Source organism: Peromyscus maniculatus, chromosome 18 (genome assembly GCF_049852395.1).
Source record: "Peromyscus maniculatus bairdii isolate BWxNUB_F1_BW_parent chromosome 18, HU_Pman_BW_mat_3.1, whole genome shotgun sequence".
NCBI lineage: Eukaryota > Metazoa > Chordata > Mammalia > Rodentia > Cricetidae > Peromyscus > Peromyscus maniculatus.
Window position 1 is genome coordinate 41810108 of NC_134869.1, and position 23709 is coordinate 41833816.

At 46.9% G+C, this 23709-nt stretch overlaps 1 protein-coding gene and 1 non-coding gene across 7 annotated transcripts in view; both read left to right on the plus strand.

Moving 5' to 3' along the window:
• The first annotated feature begins 2745 nt into the window (after positions 1 to 2745).
• Dgka (diacylglycerol kinase alpha) overlaps positions 2746 to 23709 on the plus strand; it is a 28801-nt gene continuing 7837 nt past the window's right edge. Inside the window, exons 1-18 of one of the 6 annotated variants that reach the window (XM_042263489.2) lie at positions 2746 to 2967; positions 3735 to 3974; positions 15221 to 15362; positions 15701 to 15774; positions 16290 to 16428; positions 16671 to 16748; positions 17888 to 17937; positions 18382 to 18456; positions 18639 to 18758; positions 18868 to 18982; positions 20065 to 20153; positions 20291 to 20410; positions 20571 to 20669; positions 21410 to 21478; positions 21723 to 21796; positions 21952 to 22023; positions 23238 to 23323; positions 23419 to 23508. In XM_042263489.2, coding sequence (XP_042119423.1) covers positions 15299 to 15362; positions 15701 to 15774; positions 16290 to 16428; positions 16671 to 16748; positions 17888 to 17937; positions 18382 to 18456; positions 18639 to 18758; positions 18868 to 18982; positions 20065 to 20153; positions 20291 to 20410; positions 20571 to 20669; positions 21410 to 21478; positions 21723 to 21796; positions 21952 to 22023; positions 23238 to 23323; positions 23419 to 23508 — 1414 coding nt within the window. In that variant the 5' untranslated portion in view covers positions 2746 to 2967; positions 3735 to 3974; positions 15221 to 15298. Of the gene's footprint in view, positions 2968 to 3050; positions 3975 to 14463; positions 14918 to 15220; positions 15363 to 15700; positions 15775 to 16289; positions 16429 to 16670; positions 16749 to 17887; positions 17938 to 18381; positions 18462 to 18638; positions 18759 to 18867; positions 18983 to 20064; positions 20154 to 20290; positions 20411 to 20570; positions 20670 to 21409; positions 21479 to 21722; positions 21797 to 21951; positions 22024 to 23237; positions 23324 to 23418; positions 23509 to 23709 lie in introns of those variants that run through there. The other 5 variants (XM_006987319.4, XM_042263491.2, XM_076553971.1 and 2 more) reach the window with 5 other exon arrangements.
• LOC121823825 (5S ribosomal RNA) lies at positions 12632 to 12750 on the plus strand. The gene has a single exon (XR_006065474.1). It is a non-coding gene; the product is annotated as a 5S ribosomal RNA (ribosomal RNA).

A 23709-nucleotide genomic window follows, 5' to 3' on the forward strand; every position in this document is an offset into this window, starting at 1 on the left:
AAACAATAAGGGGTGGGGGAGCCGGGCGCCTTTGATCCCAGTACTCCGGAGGCAGAGACAGATGATCTCTAATTTCGAGGGCAGCCTGGTCTATAGAGGTAATTTCAGGACAGCCAGGGCTACAATTAGAAACCCTATCTCAAAAAAATAAATAAAATAAATAAAAAATAAAAAAACAAGCTGACAAGGACCTTAATTAAATTCAACCTTAGAAATCTTGGCAACTCTACATATTGCCTTCTTTACAATTCTCGGAACTCTGATTTCTCTCCCCGGGGGTTCAACATCACATAAACTATTTGTATGTACTACATGTTATTGCAAGGGTTTTTTGTTTGTTTGTTTGTTTTTGTTTTTTGGTTTTTCGAGACAGGGTTTCTCTGTGTAGCTTTGCGCCTTTCCTGGAACTCACTTGATAGCCCAGGCTGGCCTCAAACTCACAGAGATCCGCCTGGCTCTGCCTCCCGAGTGCTGGGATTAAAGGCGTGCACCACCACCGCCTGGCTTTTTTTTTTTTTTTAACAGGATTTCTTTGTGCAGCCCCAGCTGTCCTGGAACTCGATCTGTAGCCCAGGCTGGCCTCGAACTCACAGAGATTCTCCTGCCTCTGCCTCCCGAGTGCTGGGATTAAAGGCGTGCACCACCACTGCCTGGCAATACTTCTAATCCCTCGTGTGTGTGTGTGTGTGTGTGTGTGTGTGTGTGTGTGTGTGTGTGTGTGTGTGTGTGTGTGTTCGCCCATGCCATTGCCTCCCCCTGCTTGTATGTATGTGGTGGGGGTATGGTGCTGGGAATGGAACCTAGGGTCTAGCTAGCCTGTGCTAGACATCCGTTCTGACCAGTGAACACACCCCAGCCTGCCAGCCCACACCCTGCTCTCTCTCATCAACTGTACTTCAGCCCTGCCCACCTGGTACCCTTTCCTCAGAGAGGAAAAGGAGATGAGGATACAGAATGGTGCATGACTCTTGACAAAGTGGTTTCTACAACGTTTAGTGGACCTGCTCAATGAGGGGAAATCCTAATGTGACCTGTTGACTCTCTAACCCTGGACACTCCCCATCACGGTACCCCTCAGACATCCTGCCCCCATCTCTGAAGGTTGGCAGGAAGTGAAACTCAATTGTCTGTTTAGTCGACCAGCCTTGGACCCAGCCCTGGGCCCCGGATGTGTACCCCCACCCAGAGGAGGAAGAAGAGGCTGGGAAAACAGGCTTGTTTTTTCCTTTCCCTTTGTTCTTTGTGGTTTCTTTCTTTCTAACTTTTATGATGTGGTTGATTAAAGAGCTGAGCACCTGGAACTGTAGGCATTAGACACCTCCTCCTTAGAAGTTTCTTTACTTTTCTTCTTCCACCCCCACTGACAACTGACTTGGGGTATGATGAAGCACAGATCCTAAAGGTACAATGATGATAGAGTTAAGACTGGGTGCCTCGCATTCTTTATTAGAGAAATCATATTCCAAATGATTTTTTTAACGTAGGAGTGTCTCTAATTTTAAGTAAGGACTGATTGGAAGAGTGGTTGGGGACATAGTATCATTTAAACAGTCTTAGTTTAGAGTGATCAAGAGCTGGGGAGCTTTATGTGCATCTAGCCTCTTGCTTCGGTCTCTGCTTTTGCTCATCCTACAGAACTAAGAACAAAAGTGTTTGTTGAAGCCAGGAGGGGTGGCATACACCAGTAATCCCAGCACTTGAGAGGCGGAGGCAGGGTGGCAAATTCAAAGCCAGCCTAGGCTACATACATACTGAAATCTTGTCTCAGAAAAGAAATAAAATAAAAGTGTGTTGACTGTGAGTAAGGAAGCTACATAGGAAGGGGAGAGAAAGCTTTGCCAGCAATGAAGAATCAGGGCAGTGGTGGCACACTCGGGAGGCAGAGGCAGGCGGATCTCTGTGAGTTCGAGGCCAGCCTGGGCTACAGAGCGAGATCCAGGACAGCCAGGGCTGCTCAGTGAAACCTTGCCTCAGAAAACAAAACAATGAACAAAAACAATGATGATGATGGAGTGATGATGATGATGGAGTGATGATGATGATGGAGTGATGATGATGGAGTGATGATGATGGAGTGATGATGATGGAGTGATGATGATGGAGTGATGATGATGGAGTGATGGTGATGATGGAGTGATGATGATGATGGAGTGATGATGGAGTGATGATGATGATGGAGTGATGGTGATGATGGAGTGATGATGATGATGGAGTGATGGTGATGGAGTGGTGATGATGGAGTGATGATAATGATGGAGTGATGGTGATGATGGAGTGATGATGATGATGGAGTGATGATGATGGAGTGATGAGGAGAAGGACGGAAAAAGAGAAAAAGGAAAAAAACAATGAAGAATCAGTATGCAAATCAAAACAAAATAAAACAAAAAAAGACCTGGAACAGAGACAATCATTCTCCATCTCATGATCTGGACCTGCAGTTAAAATTAATAATTAATAATAATAATAATAATAATAATAATAATAAATAACAATACCAAACCCTATTACTCTAGACTCTAGAGAGAAGTTGCTTCAACAAGCTTGTCTCCACATATTTGAGAACAGCTTAGTTCTCTGTTTCCACTAGAGGGCCTAATATATTCTTTTTCTTTTTTTTCTCTGACCCTCACTGAGCCCAAATATTTATATATATGAGGTGTGGGTGTGTAGACAACACAGACAGACAGATACACACCTTTCCAACCAGCAGTCTCTCCTCCCACTCCTTTCTACTCCCAGACATAAGAGGAGGCAATTCCAAGAACCCCAGGCTTTGTGACTCTCCTACCTCAGCGGAGGGTAGGAGGGGGGGTTAGGCAGGGCTTGGGGGCGGGGCCTGGGAGCAGGATGCCCGGGTCCCCAGCTGCGACCAGTAAGTGCCTAGGCCTTGGTCTCTTCTTTCTTACTCTGCCGGCCGCACACCATCCATGCTGCCCCAAGAGTCCTGACAACTCCGGAGGACAGGTAGGAGGAACTAAAAGGCTGTGCCTTCAGCTACTACCTTTGCCCGGACCCTTCTGCGCCGTCTGCCAAGGCCAGAGGGTCAAGGGCCAGGGCTGGGTGTGGAGAAAAGGTGAACACAGACAATCGTGCTCTATACATCTAAACCTCCACCCTGGTCTTAAGGAAAGGATACGGATTTTGAGAGAAAGAGGTGTGCAGAGACAAGCTGAGGAATCCGGAGGAGAGGTGGGCAATTGTTTCAGGCAGGGTCAAGAAATGCGGAGCCATGTGGAGAGGGAGATGCACCCAGGTCTTAAGTTATGAAGTATGGGCACTCTGGCCTTGGCCCCTCAGGGTTCTCCTGAACCTGGAGTCATTGAGTTGGGCAGGTGAGTCCAAGATGACGATTTGGGAGACTGGAGGGCGGACCAATTGCTGACCGGTTGCTGGGTGGTGCCAATCAGCACCCTGACCCCTACCTTGGCCTCCCGTGGGAGAGGCTGTGAATAATTAGAAAGAAGAGAAAAATAGAAGCAGCGCTGCCCCAGGCGTGGGACGACCAGCGTGGGAGTGGAGAAAGTGGCCCAGACCAGGGAGAGCCCTGGAGATAAATCTGAAGCCCAAGGCTGTGTTGGAAAGCTGGCGGCAGCGGTGGTCTAGGGAGCGGCGGGAGGGCAGGCTGGTGGGGGGCGGGCAGTGTGTCGTCAGGAGCTGGGCGGCCCTGCGGCGGCGGCCGTAACTGCTGCCTGGCCCGGGACTCCAGCCCCGCTCGGGCTCCTTCGCCCCAGCTCCTCCGACGACGGCGGTGAGCTCTCCCCGGGGCAAGGTAGAACCCCCGCCAGCCCCGCCCCGCTCGCACACTATCGCACCCGGGCAGAAGGGCCGCGGAAGGGGCCGCCCCACCGGCTGGGTGAGGGCTGCGGCGTCCGGAGGAGGGAGGAAGCGTTGACAGCTGGAACCGGCTGCTGGGAAGCGTTCGCGCTCGGACGCGGGGAGCTGCCGGAGGGACTGGCTGCTGCGAGACCCGGGTAAGCTGCGTTTCCCCGGGACCTCGCCCCCACCCACCCCCCCAACCCGGCTCGATCGCTCTAAACTGCTGGGGAGGCTCGACCCCTGGGGGACTCGGGAGAAAGGTCCCTTTGGGAAACCCACAGTGCCACACGGGCGAAGGGGGGGTTCCTCCGTGGCCTCCCATCCTTTCCACACCTGTCGCGGGGAAGTTTCTCTGAAAAGACTGGGTGGGAAGCCTTCCCAGCTTTAAACTCGATCACTAAACCTGGTCAGCGAGCAAGAAAAGCAGATGTTATTGGTCATCTCTGCCCGCCCTCAGAAAATACAAGCCCACATCCCCCAGCCATGCCAACGTCGTAACTTCCTCCTGCACTCGGAGCTACGACACCCTCCGCACAGGATCATAACGTGCCACCCCCTCATCCAGGCAACACAATCATCCCTGGTGTTTGTGGCGATTTAATGAGTTCTGATGCTTCAACAGCAAAAAAATTCCCCCTGACTAGTTAGTAGCAGGGATGGGGAAGAGAGAATGAACTCTCAACCCTGGGTTCAAAAGGGGGCACCATCCCTGATATGGTTAAGTCCAGCTCATCAGGCCTGGCTCCAAAACTGGGAGTGCCTGAGCTGTGAGGTTTCTTGCTGGGACATCCTGAATGTCCTAGAGACAGCTAGTTCTTGAATAATGGTGAACTTGGAAGTGAGCAATGAAGCGAAAAGGAAACTTTAAATGTTAGTGCCAGTCGTGGAAACCTTAGCTATTTGATAACTGCAATTTCTAGTATTCGATGTTTAAACTCAGATCTAGAGAATGAGAGGCACAAGACTTGGTGGAATGTGCTGTGGACAGAAGTCTTGACTGCAATCCTGAGTCTGTCTTACTGTCTTTCTGAGCCCAGGATGTTGTAAGATTCTTTCCCTCCCTCCAAGTCAGTTTCTTCCTGTCTCACCCTAGGTTGGTAGAGGTGAGTCGGGAAACCAGGGGAGGGAAGGGACGGGTGAGTCACTGGTAGCTGGGGGTAGGGCCATGGACCCCACCCTTCCAGCCCTGCATGTGTCTGGACTAGCCCAGGTTATAGCCTCAGGGTCGGGTTGGAGCTGAAAGAACTTGTTCCGGGCCTTTGAGGCCTCAGGATCCTGCAGTTTGCTCCCCTTCAGGTCCAGGAGCATTCATACTCCCGGTGACAGAAGTCAGGGCAACTGAATAGATCCCCAGGAGCCCCCATGTCCAAGGTCCCAACCCACAGATGTCCCTGACTCTATAGTTTCTGGCCACCTCCTCGTTGCTCAGAGGCACATTCACGATCTTGATGCTACTGCGTGTCTGTACCTGACACAAGTATTTTTACTTTGGGGTGGAAGGAACATAACTGGGCCTCACTACCTGTGAAAGTCATTAAATTTGTGAGTTCTTGGTGTAAAAGTATAATTTTTTCCTAATACCCAAATGTGTTTCTTTTCTTTTTTTTCCCACATTTTTTCCGGGAGTGGAGGACAAGGTCTCAACAAAATTACCCATGTTATCCTTGAACTCACTCTGTAGCCCAGGCAGGCCTTTCATCCTTCTGTCTCCTGAGTAGCTGGAACTTCCTATACCAACACAACAAACCAGACATAAAATTATTTTCTGTGCATTACTTTATATAATATTGGCTGATGTTTATTGAGTTCTTATTCTGTATCATGCAGTTTGCTATGTACACTTCCTAATATAAACTTACTTAAAAACCACTCTGTGACTGATTAGGTACCTCTTTACTCTGTTCCACTCTCCCTGCGGTTTTATTTTATTGATAAATTTGAGATAGCGTGTATAGCTCAGTAGAAGGCTTACCTGACATGCTTGAGATCTTAAGGCCTTGGGTTCCATCCCAGCTTTAAAAAATTAACTTGGTTCAGTGAGTAAAATGACTCATCCAAGAGCTAGCGTTCTAACTTGTACCTAATTCAAAAGTCCATTCTTGAGCAGGGCGTGGTGGCAGATGCCTGTAGTCCCAGCACTTAGGAGGCTGTGACAAGAGCTATATAGTGAGACCCTGGCTCAAACACAAACAATAAAAGGAAACACATTCTCAGTTTACATTATTTTCTCTCCAGGTGTAAGACCTGGGGAGCCAAAGAAGGGATTGGAAAGAAGCATCTTGGCCTCTCTCCTTCTCACTGTCCCCTGTTTCTTCTCCCTCAGATTCCATCTCCCACAGTCCATCCTCAGCAGTAATCAGAGATGCTAATTAAGCTATTCGAGCTCCATTGATCATAAGACTCATATATCCATTAGCTCTGTGGGTAGCCGGGGATGGATTATTACAGCCATTGGTGAGAGCCAGCAAGGCAAAGTCCTTTCCTCGGGTGTCACTGTCCTAACAGACCCTTTTCAAGTGTCCTCAGAGAGTCCTTGGAACGTGGATGTTGTGCTGCGTGTGTCGTGGGGCAAAGGTTTCAGAGGAGATCTGATGCCATCAGACAGGAAACGGCTGGGCTGTTCTTGTAGCCCCAGCTGCCTCCCTGTACCCAGGCCCACATTCCCTACATCAGTGGGTAGAGGTCAGTGTTTTGAAGCCAAAGCCATCTGGCCTTGAAATCCTGATCTTTCTGTCTCCATCCACTTCCCAAATGCTGGGACTACAGGCATGTATCATCAGGCTCGGGTTATGTGGTGTTGGGGATTGAATTTGTGCATGCTAAGCCAGTACTCTACCAACTGAGCTACACCTCCAGCAAGGCCAGAGTGTTTGATGGAATACCTCAATGAGTGTCTTTTAGCATCAGTCACAAATTTGACAGCTACGTATTTAGTACCTACTATCTACCCTCCAAATTATCTCATACTTCCCCGACTGCCAAGTGGACACTTGGTGGCATTCCCTTTATCCAAACTTGGATGAATAGTCCCCCAAAAATGACTACTCGGGTCTACACAACCATTTCTAGAACCAATATTGAAAGACTGAGTCCATGCTGAGTCCTGTTCTAGGTACTTAGGATAGAGTAGGAAAGAAGACTGATGAGTTCCTGCTTTTGTGAAGCCAACTTTTTGGTAGAATACGAACACTTAAAGAAGGGGTTAAAATTTTCTGCTTATGATTTGAAGGGGAGCCACACCTGCAATAGAACAAATGAAAATAAATAATAAAGAGGCTGAGGCAGGAGTTTCAGGCCAGCATGAGCTAGTGAGACCCTGTCTCAACAAAAACAAAACTGGATGGAATATCCGGGAAGTTTTCGTGGACAAGCTGGTGTTTTAGGCGAGATGGCTCTGCCAGGAAGAGGGAAAAGTATTCTAATCAGGCAGGACTGCGGATGTCATGGTGATAATCAGGTAAAAACTTGTCATGCGATGGAGTCAGAAAGCAGTATGTGGCAGGAAGAGTGGAACAGAGTAAAGGCAAGAGAGGCCTTCCTGTGTCCTCTGCTTATCGGTTGTCTTGGGCTGTTCCAGCCTGTGACTTCCTTGAGCTTCAGCTGTATCTTCCTTCTCCTCTCTTCCTCTTCCTTTTTTTTTTTCCTTCTTCTTTTTTATAAAGTTTTTAATGTGAGTGTACGTGTGTGTATGTCTGTGTGTGCCAATGTGGCATAAGTGTGCAGATCAGAAAACAGCTTTGTGGAGTTTTTTCATTCTTCTTTTGCCTTTGTATGGGTTATGGGAATGCAGCTCAGGTCTCCAGGCTTGTTCAGCAAGCTCCTTTAGCTCCGGGACCTTCTTAACAGCCCCTCTGGGTTGTTCAGGGTTTTTGTTTTTATGTTTTGAGACGGACCTTTTCGTAGGGACCGTCAACTCCCCAATAATGACATGGAGACTTATTCTTAATTATGAAAGCTCAGCTGATAGCTTAGGCTTGTTGCTAACTAGCTCTTATAACTTAAATCAACCCATTTCTGTTAATTTACATGCTGCTGTATGACTCGTGGCTTTTACTTGTCCTCCTTCAAGTCTTGCTCCCTCTCCACTTGGCTGTCAACTCCACTTTCTTCTTTACAGCAGTCGCTCTGCCCTGAAAATCCTGCCTAGCTATTGGCTTTTTAACATTTTATTAAACCAATCACAGTGACTTATCTTTATACAGTGTAAAGGAATATCCCACATTTCCCCCCTTTTGTCTAAATAAAAAGGAAAGGTTTTAACTTTAACATAATAAAAATATAAACAGTAAGAATAATTATCAGTTCGAGGCCAGCCTGGTCTACAGAGTGAGATACGGGACAGGCACCAAAACTACAGAGAAACCCTGTCTCGAAAACAAAAACAAAAAACAAAAAAAAACAAAACAAAAAAAAAAAAAAACCAATAATTATCAGGTAAGAATTACATTCACAATGTCCAGTCCATTTGTATTTGACATATTTGGAGAAAAAACTTCATTATTTATTCTATCTTGATGAGTCCAAAGCTCTATACCTAATTTACCTCCTATCATAACTAAGGAAAACTGCAACCATAACTATCTAGTCTTCAACTCCATCGAAGACCCCTGAAGGATGTAATATTGCCTGAGTGAACAGGAAGTGCAGAGCAAAGCAATTTCCAAAACTATAGAAAAGACAGAAACAGCTGGCTGCCTGAACAGTCATCCAAGGTTCCTCTGCAGCATTGGGGCATCCACCTTTGACCTACAGGCCTAGAACGTCTGACAGACCTTTCTATGAAGCAGGAATTTTGAAGGACTGACCTACCTTTTTTTGACAAAGTTTGGCGGTCACTTACTTCTGTGTCCTGCTTGTCTAATTTGGACAGCATACTGTCAGCAGTTGAGGCAGGGGCAGTTTCTTTGTCCAGTGGCTAGCTTTTTGCCCCAAAGAAAGCAAACTCCATATGGAGTTTCTTCAATGCACATCATCCCTTTCTGAAGTAAAATGGTGATACCAAAAGCATATGTGTCTCATTGTCATGAAAAGCCTTACAATTATTAAAACTTTTTTTTTTCAAGACAGGGTTTCTCTGTGTAGCTTTGTGCCTTTCCTGGAACTCACCTGGTAGCCCAGGCTAGCCTCGAACTCACAGAGATCCGCCTGCCTGAGTGCTGGGATTAAAGGCATGCGCCACCACCACCCGGCCAATTATTAAAACATTTTAAATGACATATTCTGTAGATTTCTGAAATGTTTGAAGACCACCTGTCTATCTAAAATATATCTGTTTGACCTTGAAAATATACTTAACATGACTACAAGTTTGATTGTTATAGGTGACTACCTACTAACCTGAATTTATTATCCTAAATAGTTAGTAATAATAAATTTCAAGGACGAGAAATTTATATTACATTGTTAAATGAGCTGTGTAGGTACAATACCTTAAATAAGAGTAGAAATGTATATACAATATGTCCTAACAAAACAACTTTAAATTTTTATCAACATACAAAATACCTTAAACAAGAGTAGAAATATATATATAGTATAGCAAAAATAATATCAATATACAGAATTCCATGCCAATGTAAAATATTTGAGACAAGAGGTTGTTCCAAAGTAGACTCAACAATCTATCCTTTTAACCCATCATTTCTATACTATATTCCCCTTTTTTCTCTTCAGAAGGAGATCCTGGAATCTAATCTCCTCTGTTCATTTTTTTTTCTGACCATGACCAATAACAACTTCTACCCAACCCCCCTAAATGATGACAAATATCTATAATCCACTGAATGACCCAAAAAAACACCAACCCCATCTTCTTGGGAATGTGGGCATTGTATTCTCTAGACTGCTTCCTGTTGTCTGGGGGCACTGGCATTTTTTAGGGGACTCTGATTGGGGTAATGTTCAAATCCTAGGAGAGCTAGCTGTTGTCTAGTCTCAGTGTGATGGGAAAATGTAGGGCTTATCTACAGTCTGGCTGGAGCGGTCTGTGAGGCTGGACCACCTGGGTCACCCGTTTTCATTGATGTTTGGTCCTCTTGCTCTGAAAACACACAAATTTTTCAAAAGTAGCATACATATCTGTATCAACACAAGTATGGACTGTGCATTGTACACAAGCCAGCCAAAGATGATTTTTTTGCTTTATTGTCTGAGCAGGTAAAATATGTCACCTGTCTTGTAGTTATTTTGGATTTCTTTAGGTCTGTAGCCAGGATTTTCAGGGGGTCTTCCCTCCCCCCACATCAGTTCTGATCTCTGTCAACCTTGAATGAACCCACAGCCTTTCGTTTCCTGTGTAAACAAAAGCATAACCTCTTTCCCAACGTAACATATTTTTTGGCTTCTATTTTGAAGTTAAGACTTTTTTTTAAATATATAGGTTGGTTTAATTTAATAGTTTTTATAATCCAATGTCTCTCAGCAGCTGTTGTTTGCTCATCAGCGATCAAAAATTTAGTCAGTTCACCATCATACAGGTTCTAGACTCTCTGTGTATAGACCATCTATCTCTACATGGCTTATTCTTTTTATATTATTTTATTTTCTTTTTAAAGACTTTTGTCTTATTATTTATAGACTTTTTATATGACTGTCTATACCCATTTTCTTTTCCTTTTTAAGCCTATGCATATTTTTAAACACCTTGTAAATTGTTTAGAGTTTTTTTTTACCCATCTGAACCTGCTTTGCTGTGTATCTGTAACCTTTTCTGTCTGCATGAGCAAAATCTTTTTTTTTTTTTTACATTTTATAAAATCTTTATTGACCGGTAATTCACATAGTATACAATTTGCCTGTTTGCACAATTTGATAGACTTTAGTCCAGCATCCTCATAGGCCCATGACACCATCACTACTTTCTATTTTAGAACATCGCTGTCTTCAATTTCATACACACATATAATGTATGGTGATTACACTCCACCTTTTTTTTTTTTTTTTTTTTTTTTTTCGAGACAGGGTTTCTTTGTGTAGCTTTGCGCCTTTCCTGTATCTCGCTCTGTAGACCAGGCTGGCCTCAAACTCACAAAGATCTGCCTGGCTCTGCCTCCCAAGTGCTGGTATTAAAGGTGTGCACCACCACTGCCCGGCCCACCTTTTTTTAAAAATGAACATAATATTTGCAGTTGTAATCATTTTTAAGTTCACAATTCAGTGGCATGAATTACATTCAAGATATTAATTACACTCATGATATTCATTATTTACTCTCATGATATTAATTACATTTCTGGTATTCATTGATTACATTCACAGTATTCATTTAATAACTATATTTATGATATTCATTAATTACATTAATTGTATTGATTTATTATATTCATGATATTATGTCCTGACACTACTGTCTGTTTGTGGGACTTTTCCATCACACAAAACAGAAACTCTGTACTTAGGAAATCATTGCTCTATATTCCTTTCTTCTCCATCTTGGGATAGCATTTAATCTTTCTGTCTCTATAAATTTGTATATTCTATATATTTCATGTAATACACTTCTATAGTATTTGTCCTTTTTTAAAATGTAAAAACATTTTATGTGCAACTGCAGGAGAAATAATATACACGTAGCTTGAACATAAAAACAGGTTATAATTCAAGAGTTCAGGGTTATTTGAAACTGGAAAATATTTTCTCTGTAGAAAATAGTAAAAATGATAACATTTCCCAATAAGCCCTTTTAAGCCAAATGATTGATAGCTGAATTATACATATAAATAGTGATTAGATTCTGGGATACAGAAGAAATCTATCTTCATCTGTTCAGAGAGCTATGTTTTACTTAAGTTGTATAAGTGAGATTTCCTATTCATCTTCCCCTTCACTGTTTGATTTATAGCAGACATTTTTCTATAGGTTAATCCATAATCTAAAAAGATTTTAGCCTCCCCTCCTGAAAGTACAGCGAGCATTTTCTTTTATCAGCTTGATATGGAACAAATTCTTATCCTAAGAGTGAAATGTTTCACTAAAGCTTGCCCAGTGATTGGGCAAAACCAAAACTTATTATAAGTCACAGTCATCCTGAGGTCCCCCCTGCTAGCTAGCCTCCCTGGATCTGTGGGTTGCAGTCTGTCCTTTGCTTTACATCTAGTATCCACTTATGAATGAGTACATACCATGTTTGTTCTTCTGAGTCTGGGTTACCTCACTCAGGATGATATTTTCTAGTTCCATCCATTTGCCTGCAAATTTCATGGTGTCATTATTTTTCTCTGCTGAATAGTACTCCACTGTGTATATGTACCACATTTTCTTAATTCATTCTTTGGTTGATGGGCATCTAGGTTGTTTCCAGGTTCTATTACGAATAGTGCTGCTATGAACATAGTTGAGCATGTGTCCTTGTGGTATGATTGAGCATTCCTTGGGTATATGCCTAAGAATGGTATAGCTGGATCTTGAGGTAGATTGATTACCAATTTTCTGAGAAACCGCCATATTGATTTCCAAAGTGGCTGTACAAGTTGAGCAAAAATCTTGGGGCTGGAGAGATGGCTCAGAGGTTAAGAGCACTGGCTGCTCTTCCAGAGGTTCTGAGTTCAATTCCCAGCACCCACATGGTGGCTCACAACCATCCATAATCAGATCTGGTGCCCTCCTCTGTATACATAATAAATAAATAAATCTTAAAAAAAAAATCTTAAACAGCTGTGCAGCTTAGTTCATGGCACTGGCAGCTAAAGCCCACAAGCAGTAGCCAAGAGACGCATCTCTGCTTCGGCTGCATGAGAGACCGCAGGACTAGGAAGCCATGTTTGGCTCCATTTTTGTGTGTTTAAAGCCTTTTTTTAAAGCTTTCTCAGGTCTTGTCTACGGCCATACCACCCTGAACGCGCCCGATCTCGTCTGATTTCGGAAGCTAAGCAGGGTTGGGCCTGGCTAGTACTTGGATGGGAGACTGCCTGGGAATACCGGGTACTGTAGGCTTTAAAAAAAAAAAAAAAAAAAAAAAGCTTTCTCAGGTCTTATATGGAAATAAGTGCCCCACGTGGGGTACGATTTGTAATTGGACTTTTCCATCAGGACTGTTGACTCCCCAATGACACAGAGACTTATTACTAATCACGAAAGCTCAGCCAATAGCTTAGGCAAGTTTCTAACTAGTTCTTTTTTTTTTTTTTCTTTTTAATTTTTCGAGACAGGGTTTCTCTGTGTAGTCCTGGCTATCCTGGAACTCACTCTGTAGCCCAGTCTGGCCTCGAACTCACAGAAATCCTCCTGCCTCTGCCTCTCAAGTGCTGGGATTAAAGGTGTGTGCCACCACCATCTGGCTCTAACTAGCTCTTATAACTTAAACCCATTTCTATTAATTTACATGCTGCCATGTGACTCACTATGTAGCTCTGGCTAAAGGTATGTGTCTTGGAACTCAATACTAGAGCTGTTTGTTCTCATATTCAGAGATCCACCTGCTCCTGCCCCTGCGAGGATTAAAGGCATAAGTCACCAAGATTGATGGATATGTTTTTTTAATTTATGTGTATATATTTGATGTGTGTGCAGTGTCTCCAGAGGCCAGAAAAGGGACATCAAGTTCCTTAAAGGTGGAATTTATAGGCTATTGTAGGCCAACGGTTGTGTGTGTACTGGGAATCAAATCGGGTTCTCCCAAAGTGCAGCAAGTAGGTTTTTGTTGTTGTCGTTTGTTTGTTTGTTTTGAGACGGTCTCAAAAAGCTCTGGCTGTCCAGGAACTCACTATAGACCAGGCTGGCCTTGAACTTACAGAGATCCTCCTGCCTCTGCTTCCACCATTCAAAGCTCAGTTGTAATTTTTGACATAAGGTCTCACTACATAGCCCAAGCTGTCTTCAAATTCACAATCCTCCTGCTTCTACCTCCCGGGTGCTTTGGGGATTACAAGCATCCCCCTCTACACCTGTCTGACACTGGGTTTTTTAATTTTTTGTTTGTTTATTATTTATAGTCTGTTTGTTTGTTTGAGACGGGATCTTAATGTATCCTACATTGATCTTGAACGTGTAAAGTAACCATGAAATGACCTTAAATCCTTATCTTTCTGCCTGCTGCACCTTTTCAATGCTGGGGTTATGGTTGTGGGTCACCAAAACTTTTTCCCCCAAAGTGAAGGAAGGGTGAGAGGTTTCTCACCATGTATCCCAGTCTTACCTTGAACTCACGAGGATCCTGCCTCCTCTTCCTGAGCTCTTGGATTACAGGTGGTGAGACACCACACTGTTTTGTTTTGTTCTTAAACTTTTTTTTTTTTTTACTTTTGATTCTTTTTGTGTTCTTATTTCTTTAAAAAAATTTTTCATTTGAAATTTTAGCTGTGTGAGTACAGTAATAGTTGACATTTCTTGTAGGCTTCCTTTATGCCAGCCATTATTCGAGCTATTTTTAACATTATTTTATTTAACTTCCCAGCTGTGAACCGCCAAGTGCCGGTTTCTCTGTTTCTCAAGCGTAATTATTCCAGGCCCATCACGGCCAAGAGTGGAGTCCAGTTAAATCTGAGTGGCTCTGACCCCCCAACCTCCCTGTTCTGTTTACTTCTGTAAAATATATAATTACTGTTGTTGCTGTTGTTGAACAATGGAGGCTGGTGTAGCTCAATTGTGGAGCATTTGCCTGGGAGACCCAGGGCCCTGGATACAGTAGCTTGTCAGGGCCAGTGACTCGGGCAGGTGGTCTATTGCGGAACCAGTAAAACCGCCAAGAAATGTCACCCTCTCCTACTCAGTTCCTTAAGCGGGAATTGGGCAGGACCACGTGATCGCCCCTGCTTGTGTCCTGGGTCCCGTACCCAAAGGTGGGGTCCCGTACAGGCTGGTAACCCAGCGGGGTGGGAGATCTGGCGTCCTAGCCGAGCCTGCCGCTCCACGGTCGGGCGCCCGGGAAACTGGAGCCTGCCTCTCCAACCTCCTCCCGTCCCACGAGCCAGGTTCCCGCCAGTCCCTAGTAGAGCCCCATGGGACAGGACCAGGGCTAGGTGGGATCCCAAGCCACCGCTAGTTCTGCTAGTTCTGAGTCTCGCGTCAGAAGCGCTAGAGGTCGTTGCGGTGGGGGGGCGCCGGGTGTGTGGCTGGAGGGGGAGAAAGCCAGATGGGGTGCTGCAACACGAAGCTGGCTGAGGTGAGAACCTTGGGAGGGTGGGAGGAGAAGGGCAGAGGCCCCTGAGCCAGAAGTGGGTGGTTAGGGGTGTGGACTGAAAAAGGCCAGGCGCATTGGGTGTGGGAGTGTGTGTTTGTGTGTGTGTGTGTTGATAGTGGCCAGATTAATCAAGACAGAAATGAAAGAAAATGTCAGGGATGAGTCAGAGAAGGGAAGACAGAGACCAGGCCTTGTCGGGGAGAGCTGGAGCCGGGCACCGGGAAAGGAAGCACTCGATGCAGACAACTAGCCAGGTCTCCATGAGAGCTCCGTTCTTCTCCCCAGGCTTACCCTCTGAAAAAGAAACCCCAGAAGCTGTATTACCGGGCTCTCTTCGTGCTACTCCTTGAGAAGAAAAAAAGGATGGCCAAAGAGAAGGGCCTCATCAGCCCAGAAGACTTTGCCCAGCTGCAAAAATACATGGAATGTGAGTCTTTGTCCTGGCCCTTCAGTTCTGGAGGCTTCCTTCCTAGCAGACTCCACCCCAGTGTCCAGCCACCTGGAGCTGATCCCCCTTCTCACACAGCCCATGCCTGATGCTTCAGCTCTCCGCCCACATACCCTCTACCTGACTGCTTGCTCCAGGCCTCAAAGCAGAAAACAAGGGCATTCCTGCGGAGGAGCTGAAATGTTCTTCCCTTCTTGCAATTTCTCCTCTCTTCCAAACCCTTTTCCCCCCCTGTAGATGTCCAGGTGGGCTGTGGTGGAAGGCCAGGAGAACCAAGCTCTGCTCTCATCCCTGTCTTCCTCTCTCTTCTCGCCCAGACTCCACCAAAAAGGTCAGCGATGTTCTGAAGCTCTTCGAGGACGGCGAGATGAGCAAATATCGCCAAGGAGATGTGAGTGACGTGGGGCGCCCTCTCCTTGTCTACTTCTCATCTTTGTTTTTTTTTTAAAGATATATTTATTTATTTTGTATACAGTGTTCTGCCTGCAGGCCAGAAGAGGGCGCCAGATCTCATTACAGGTGGTTGTGAGCCACCATGTGGTTGCTGGGAATTGAACTCAGGTCCTCCGGAAGAACAGCCAGTGCTCTTAACCTCTGAGCCATCTCTCCAGCTCCCTCATCTTTGTTTTTGTGTTTCCACTGAGATCCCCAGCTTCGGGGAATTGTTGTGGGCACACTTCCTCCTTTTCCCACCTCTAAATACCCACTTGCTGGTTGGTTACCACAGCCATTGCTTTAGAACAAGACCAGAGATCCGAGTAACTCTGGAGGTGGCCCAAGGAGCCATATTTATTCCCAGTGCCTCTCAGCACTGCGTTTGGTGTCGGCCTCCCAGACTCCCCATTCCTTAGCCCTCAGCTTCTCTGTCCTGCAGACTCCCCAGGGTAACACTCACTCTGATCACAGGCCATTGGATACGTGGGGTTTGAGCAGTTCCTGAAGATCTATCTGGAAGTGGATGAAATTCCCTATCACCTCTGCTGGTCCCTGTTTTGGTCATTTCACACTAGTAGCGATCAATGCTTAGAGGCGACGGAGGCGAACGGTATGACTAACTAGAGGTGACGACGGAGACCGGGCGGGGTGGGGCCTGTGGAAAGAGAGGTTAAAGCAGTTTGAATCTGGGGACAGGAGTTGAAGCAGTCACTCGCTGTGGGCAGGCGGAGAGAGCGAGAGCTAGGAGCTAGTGAAAAGGAAGATAAAGGGGAGCCCTGAGATGAGCGCAGGGAAAAGACGCAGCGTAGAGGGGGCCCTGACCTTGGATCTGCCATGTGTTTTGTTTTGTAGCCAGTATGGTCTGTCTCAGTGATGTCTCCTGCTACTTCTCCCTCCTGGAGGGTGGCCGGCCAGAAGACAAGCTAGAGTGTGAGTTTGCCATTCCGAGCAGGGAAAAGGGGTGGGGAGGGGGAGGGGGAAGGGAAGTATCCCCCAGACCCCCTTTCCTCATTCCTTGGGGTTTCTAAAGGCCAACAAGGGTGCACCAGAGAACAGGTCTGTTTCCTCTGTTCTCCTGGACTGCCTACACATGCTTACCTCCCCATTCCACCCTTCCCGGTCACTCCAGTTCCCGAGTCTTACATCCCCATGTAGGTGGCCTCGGATGTTCGTGGTGCATAGAAGTGTGTGCCGTCTCTATTCTGTTTACCAAGGCTGGCATGCATGGCTGTTTTCCTCCCTTTTTGTTTTATTTGTATGTGACAGGGTCTCACAACGTAAGCCATCCTGGTCTCAAACTCTCTACCCTCCTGAGTCCTGGAATGGCAGGTTACAACCTGGGCCTCCAGCTGTCCAGCTGTCCTTCTGCTCATCTGTTCTATCAGTCTTATTCTTTTGGTTGTTTGTTTTGTTTTGTTTTGTTTTTTGTTGTTGTTGTTGTTTGTTTTGGTTTTTCGAGACCAGTTTTCTCTGTGTAACAGTCCTGGCTGTCCTGGAACTCGCTCTGTAGACCAGGCTGGCCTCGAACTCACAGAGATCCACCTGCCTCTGCCTCCCGATTGCTGGAATTAAAGGCGTGCACCACCATTGCCCAGCTATCAGTCCTATTCTTTTTTTTTTTTAAATATGTATTTACTTATTATGTATACAGTGTTCTGCCTGCATGTGTCCCTGCAGGCCAGAAGAGGGCGCCAGATCTCATTACAGATGGTTGTGAGCCACCATGTGGTTGCTGGGAATTGAACTCAGGACCTCGGGAAGAGCAGCCAGTGCCGTGTCTCCAGCCCCTCTGTTCTATTCTTAACTTCCAGCTCCTTCCATATCTCTTTATTTCTCCTGTTTTCTGAATACTCAGGGGCTTTTGTTTTAGTTTGGTTTTTGTTGTGTTTTTCGGTTTTTTTGGAGACAGGGTCTCACTATGTATCCCAGGTTGGCCTGGAACTCACTAGAGATCTGCCTGCTTGTACCTCCCAAGTGCTGGGATTACAGGCCCTTACGTGCCTGGCCTTGGAATGAATTCTTTAGCTCTCTCTCTCATAAATTGACTGGGTTCCTCCAAAACTTCACAGTCACCTTCAAGCTGTACGACAGGGACAGAAACGGGATCCTGGACAGCTCGGTGAGTTGTGGGACCCATGCGCTGGGTAAGGGAATCTGTCCGTCTGCCAGTGCTCTTACTCCCGGACTTCCCCAGGGTCGCCAGAAGCAGAGAAAAGGTTGAGGGTGTAGCCCAGTGGCACAGTGCGTGATCGCTTAGCATACACACGACCTTAGATTCATCTCCAACACTACCCTTTCCCCAGCAACAATAACAAAAGAGGAGACAAAGGAAGAGGTGTCTAGATTCTTAGCCTGCTAGGGCTGAATATGAAAGTAGTTCCCAAGAACTTGAGCTCTAAAAGAGAAAAAGGCTGGAGATGTGAAGCATTCGAATATTTATTATTTACTTGTCAGAGAACAAGAGGTGAATTTGGAAGTGGAATCCAGGAGCCTCCGATGTCTAGAGATTTGAGTAGTGGTGATAGAAAGTTGCTAGTTCTGGCTTTTACCCTCTTTGCCCCAGGAAGTAGAAAAAATCATCCTTCAGATGATTCGCGTGGCCGAATATCTGGACTGGGATGTGTCTGAGCTGGAACCGGTAAGGTAGTCTGTTCCTTTCTTTGTTACACTCTCTTCCCCAGGGTCCTACATCTGCCTCATGCCATCTCTGACGGGCACCTAGTTCCCTCTGCCAGAACGACGGTGCTGGGGGTCGCAAGGGACAGTGGAGAGGTGTCTTGGGGGCCACTCAGCGAAAGGCTTCTCTTGGTTCCCATTCAGATTCTTCAGGAGATGATGAAGGAGATTGACTACGACGGCAATGGCTCTGTCTCCCTGGCCGAGTGGGTCCAGGCTGGGATCACCACTGTGCCGCTGCTTGTGCTCCTCGGGGTGGATATGGTGAGTGGAAAAGATTTGCAAGGATGGGTCAAGAGCTGTCTCGGGTTACAGTCACCAGAGGACCAGAGATTAGCCGTCTAAGAAGTTGGCCTCCTCTGTGACCTCCTAGACTATGAGAGATAATGGGGAACATATGTGGAGACCCAAGAGATTCTCCAGACCAGTCTACTGCAACCTGTGCGAGTTGAACATTGGCCTTGGCAAACAGGGACTGAGCTGCAACTGTGAGTGATGATACCCGGGGAGTATGGGAAAAGGGAACCCCAGCAATGAGTGGGGACGTGATGTTAAGAACTCAGAGAAACAAGGATTTGAATTTTAGGCTCTGACATTTGATCTATATGATCCTGCAAAAGCAACATAACTTTTATTTATTTATTTATTTATTTATTTATTTATTTATTTATTTATTTATTTATTTATTATTTATTTGGTTGCTTTGAGGCAGGGTTTCTCTGTGTAGCCTTGGCTGTCCTGCAACTCACTCTGTAGACCAGGCTGGCTTTGAACTCACAGAGATCCGCCTGCCTCTGCCTCCAAGTGCTGGGATTAAAGGCGTGTGCCACCAATGCCCAGCCGCAAAGTAACTTTTATTATGAATTATTATTATTTGTGTGCTGTGCTCAGATTCATACCCAAGTCTATATGCCTTTTTCCTTTTTTAAAAATAATCATTATTCTTTTTTTTAAAAAAATGCAGTAACAGCATCCCTCAGTTGTAGGGAGGAGAATCGGGAGTTACGGGCTAGCCTCAGCTACAGAGGAAGCTTAAGGTCAGCCTAAAGTACAGCCTGTCTCAAAACAGACAAACAGGTTGGTGAAATCATCCAGTAGGTAAAGGCACTGTTGCCAAACCTGATGTCCTGAGTTCAGTCCCTGGATCCTATAATGGAAGGAGAGAACTGACTAGAGAGTTGTCCTCTGAGCTCTACATGTACGTTGAGGCACATGCATGCCACACACATAAACAAATACAGTAGACACATTAAAGGGGGGCATTGTTGTTTTGCAGTACATCAAAGACTCAATTATTTTATTGAGACAAGGTTTCACTCTGTAGCTTTGGCTGGCCTGGACTCTATGTCCGTTCCAGCCTAGCATGGGGACAAGGTAGAGACAGAGAGGAGGGGGCATGTGCATTTTTAGGAGAGAGACAAGGCTTGCCCTTGCAAACTTTAATTCTCTACCACAACCTGGCAGCGAGGGTTGCATGTTTTGTTCCAGTAAGCGATCTTTCCTCACTCCCAAGAAAGGAGACGAGGGGAAAGGCCACGGCTGAGGCTCTGACCTTCTTCCCTCTCCCCAGTCTGTAAGTACACTGTTCATGACCACTGTGCCATGAAGGCCCTGCCTTGTGAAGTCAGCACCTATGCCAAGTCGCGGAAAGACATTGGTGTGAGTGACCCTGTGCCCGATTCATCCCCACACTGCCAACCCCATCCCGGCCTGGTCCCTAGCCTCTTTGCTCCCCTCCCCCCACCCACCCAAGACCCTCCCAGACAAGGGCCTGCCTTCCCCCCCTCCCCCTCAAGGTCCAGACACACGTGTGGGTTCGAGGAGGCTGTGATTCTGGGCGTTGTGACCGCTGCCAGAAAAAGATCCGAATCTACCACAGCCTGACAGGACTGCATTGTGTGTGGTGCCACCTGGAGGTCAGTTCAGGGGCTGTGTCCCTCCAGGCTGAGACCCAGAGTCCTCCTCTCTTATTGCCAGTTATTCTTGCTCCCGAGGGCTCTCTTTCCTGTCGGGACTTTCAAGCTGAGAACTGATAAAAAGTCTCCCGCGTGATTTGTTCTCCTTTTGTGCTCCCAGATCCACGACGACTGTCTGCAGGCTGTGGGTCCTGAGTGTGACTGTGGGCTGCTCCGGGATCATATACTGCCTCCTTCTTCCATCTACCCCAGGGTCCTGGTAAGACCGTCAGGCCGCAGCTGGGGAGCGACAGGAGCATATCCCCGATTTCCCGTGCACACACCTCTACAGAGAACACCTTCGGTCTGATGTGTGGTTTTGTTTCTCACTGTGTGACCCTGGCTACCATGGAACTTGCTGTATAGACCAAGCTAGCCTGGAACTCAGCTCTGCCTGCCTCTGCTCCCCCCTCAAGGGATGGGATTATAGGATAGGTGTGAGCCACCCTTGTAGCTAGAGTTTTCCTGCTTGGCCCACAGTCAGGACAAATCTTTGTCACCCGCCAGTCCCACAGCCGCTCAGACCCAACCAAGTAAACACAGAGACTTATATTGCATACAAACTGTATGGCCGTGGCAGGCTTCTTGCTAACTGTTCTTATAGCTTAAATTAATCCATTTCCATAAGTCTATACCTTGCCACGTGGCTCGTGGCTTACTGGCATCTTCACATGCTGCTTGTCCTGGCGATGGCTGGTAGTGAGTCCTCCTGCCTTCCTGTTCCCTCAATTCTCCTCTCTGTCAGTCCCGCCTATACTTCCTGCCTGGCCACTGGCCAATCAGTGTTTTATTTATTGACCAATCAGAGCAATTTGACATACAGACCATCCCACAGCACACCATACTCAGCCAGAGTGACATTCAGAACAGAGAGCCAGGACCGTTAGGGTCCGAGTGAGACCCTCTCCTTCGATTCCCGGATAACCCACCTTTCCGTCCCCTTCTTTGTTCCCCTCCCAGGCATCTGGACAAGACCGCAAACTGAAGACCACAGACGATACAACCCTCTGCAACGTTAAGGCTCTTCGGGTACAGGGCTGAGGGTCTTGGGCCTAAAGGTCATGCCAGCGTTTGATCGGAGCCTTCTGGGGAGGGGCTGAAGTAGAAAGTAGGGGATACCTGCTGTCTAAAAGGTCGACCTTGGTAGAGGAGGAGGGGGAGAGGAAACAGGAGGAGAGGGGAAGCGTCTTGGGGGGTGCCAGTCCCATGGCTCCGAAGGACCCGCCTTTATCTTTGACACAATCCTGCATTCTTTACTTTCCTCCCCCCGCAGATTGACCCTGTTCCCAACACCCACCCACTTCTAGTCTTTGTCAATCTGAAGAGTGGGGGGAAGCAGGGGCAGAGGTGAGGAGACAGGAGAGGGAGGGTCGGTGTGGAGGGAGGGAGGGGGTGTGGAGGGAGGGACCCTCTGGGGTAGGACGTTCAGGCAGAGTTCGTGAAGATGGAGTGCCGAGTGTCGTTCCTGTCACCCACTCCACATCCCCTTTCCTTTCACACAGGGTGCTGTGGAAGTTCCAGTACATGCTAAACCCTCGGCAGGTGTTCAACCTGAAGGACGGTCCAGAGCAGGGGTGAGTATAGGCGTATAGGAGGTGAGACGCTGTATCAGAAGGTGTGAGGGCTGTGGGGGGGTATGTGTGTGTAGTGTGTGTGTGTGTGAGGTATGTGTGTGGTGTGGTATGTGTATGAGGTATGTGTGTGGTGTGGTATGTGTGTGTTTGTGTGTGTGTGTGGTGTGTGTGTGAGGTATGTGTGTAGTGTGTAGTGTGGTGTGTGTGTAGTGTGTAGTGTGTGTGTATGTGAAGGATGTGTGGTGTGTGTGTGTGTGGTATGTGTGTGAGGTATGTGTGTGGTGTGGTGTGTGTGTAGTGTATGGTGTGGTATGTGTGTAGTGTGGTGTGTGTGGTGTGTGTGTGGTGTGTGTGTGAAGGATGTGTGTGGTGTGTGTGAGGTGTGTGTGTGTGTGTGAAGGATGAGTTATGGGGGAGGGTGTTTGGGCAAATCAAAGCCAAGGAATGGTTTCGGGTGTCACCTTTAAGGAGGTCACCTCCGAGCTCACTAACTAGGCTGGCCTGGTTGACCAGTGAGCCCAGAGGTCCTCCAGCTCGCTTCCCTGGCAACTTTTTAATGACAACACACACCACCATGTCTGGCATTTTTTTGCCAGCCTCTCAACCCTGGAGTCTTTGGACAAGGGGGAACTGTAACAGGCCTTCTTTTGGGCCACTGACCAGCTCCCAAACCATGACAGAGACTTGTTATTAGTTACGAGTGCTCAGCCTTATGCTTGTCCTGATAGCTCTTAAAACTTAAATTAACTTGTTCCTCTTCATCTACCTTTTGCCTCAGGGCTTTTTGTCTTCCTTTCCTTCTGTGTTTCTGACTGTCACTGCTTGCTCTGTGGCTGGCCGGCTGGCCCTGGGCGTCTCCCTCTTTCTCCCTCATTCTCTCCTCTCTCTTCTCTCTTGTTGTTCGAGCCTAGATCCCTCCTACTTATTTTCTCTGCCTGCCAACCCCACCTATCCCTCTCCTGCCTAGCTATTGGCTGCTGAGCTCTTTATTAGCCCAATCAGGTGCCTTAGGCAGGCAAGGTGGAACAGCAACCCATCTTCACATAACTAAGCAAATGCAGCACAAACAGATGTAACACACCTTTGCATAAAGTGATATCCCACAACGGGAAACAGGGTCATAGGAATGAGAGACAAGATGTGACTCATCTGTCCAGGACCTGGGTAAATTCCAGTTATCCTTCTTCATTTTCTCTCCTCCCCTTTTATCTCAGGCTCAGATTTTTCAAAGACGTTCCTCAGTTCCGGGTATTGGTGTGTGGCGGAGACGGCACAGTAGGCTGGATTCTAGAGTCCATTGGTCAGTGCAGGGGCAGGCTCCCTCGGGGCAGGGGATGGGGGAAGTGGTGCCCCAGGGCCGGCTCCCTCCATCCTTCTCTTCACCTGCCTCCGCAGACAAAGCCAACTTGCCCGTGGTGCCTCCGGTCGCTGTGTTGCCCTTGGGCACTGGAAACGATCTGGCGCGTTGCCTAAGATGGGGAAGAGGTAAGTGGTCAGGGGGGTTTTTGCTGGGGCACGGGGAAGCTTTAAAAGAAAGACCCAGGGCTGGAGAGACGGCTCAGCGGTTACAGGCACCGACTGTTCTTCCAAAGGACCTGGGCACAATTCCCAACACCCACACGACGGCTCACGACCTTTTCCAACTCCAGTCCTAAAGATCTGACTGCGGCCTCTGTGGGTTTCTTT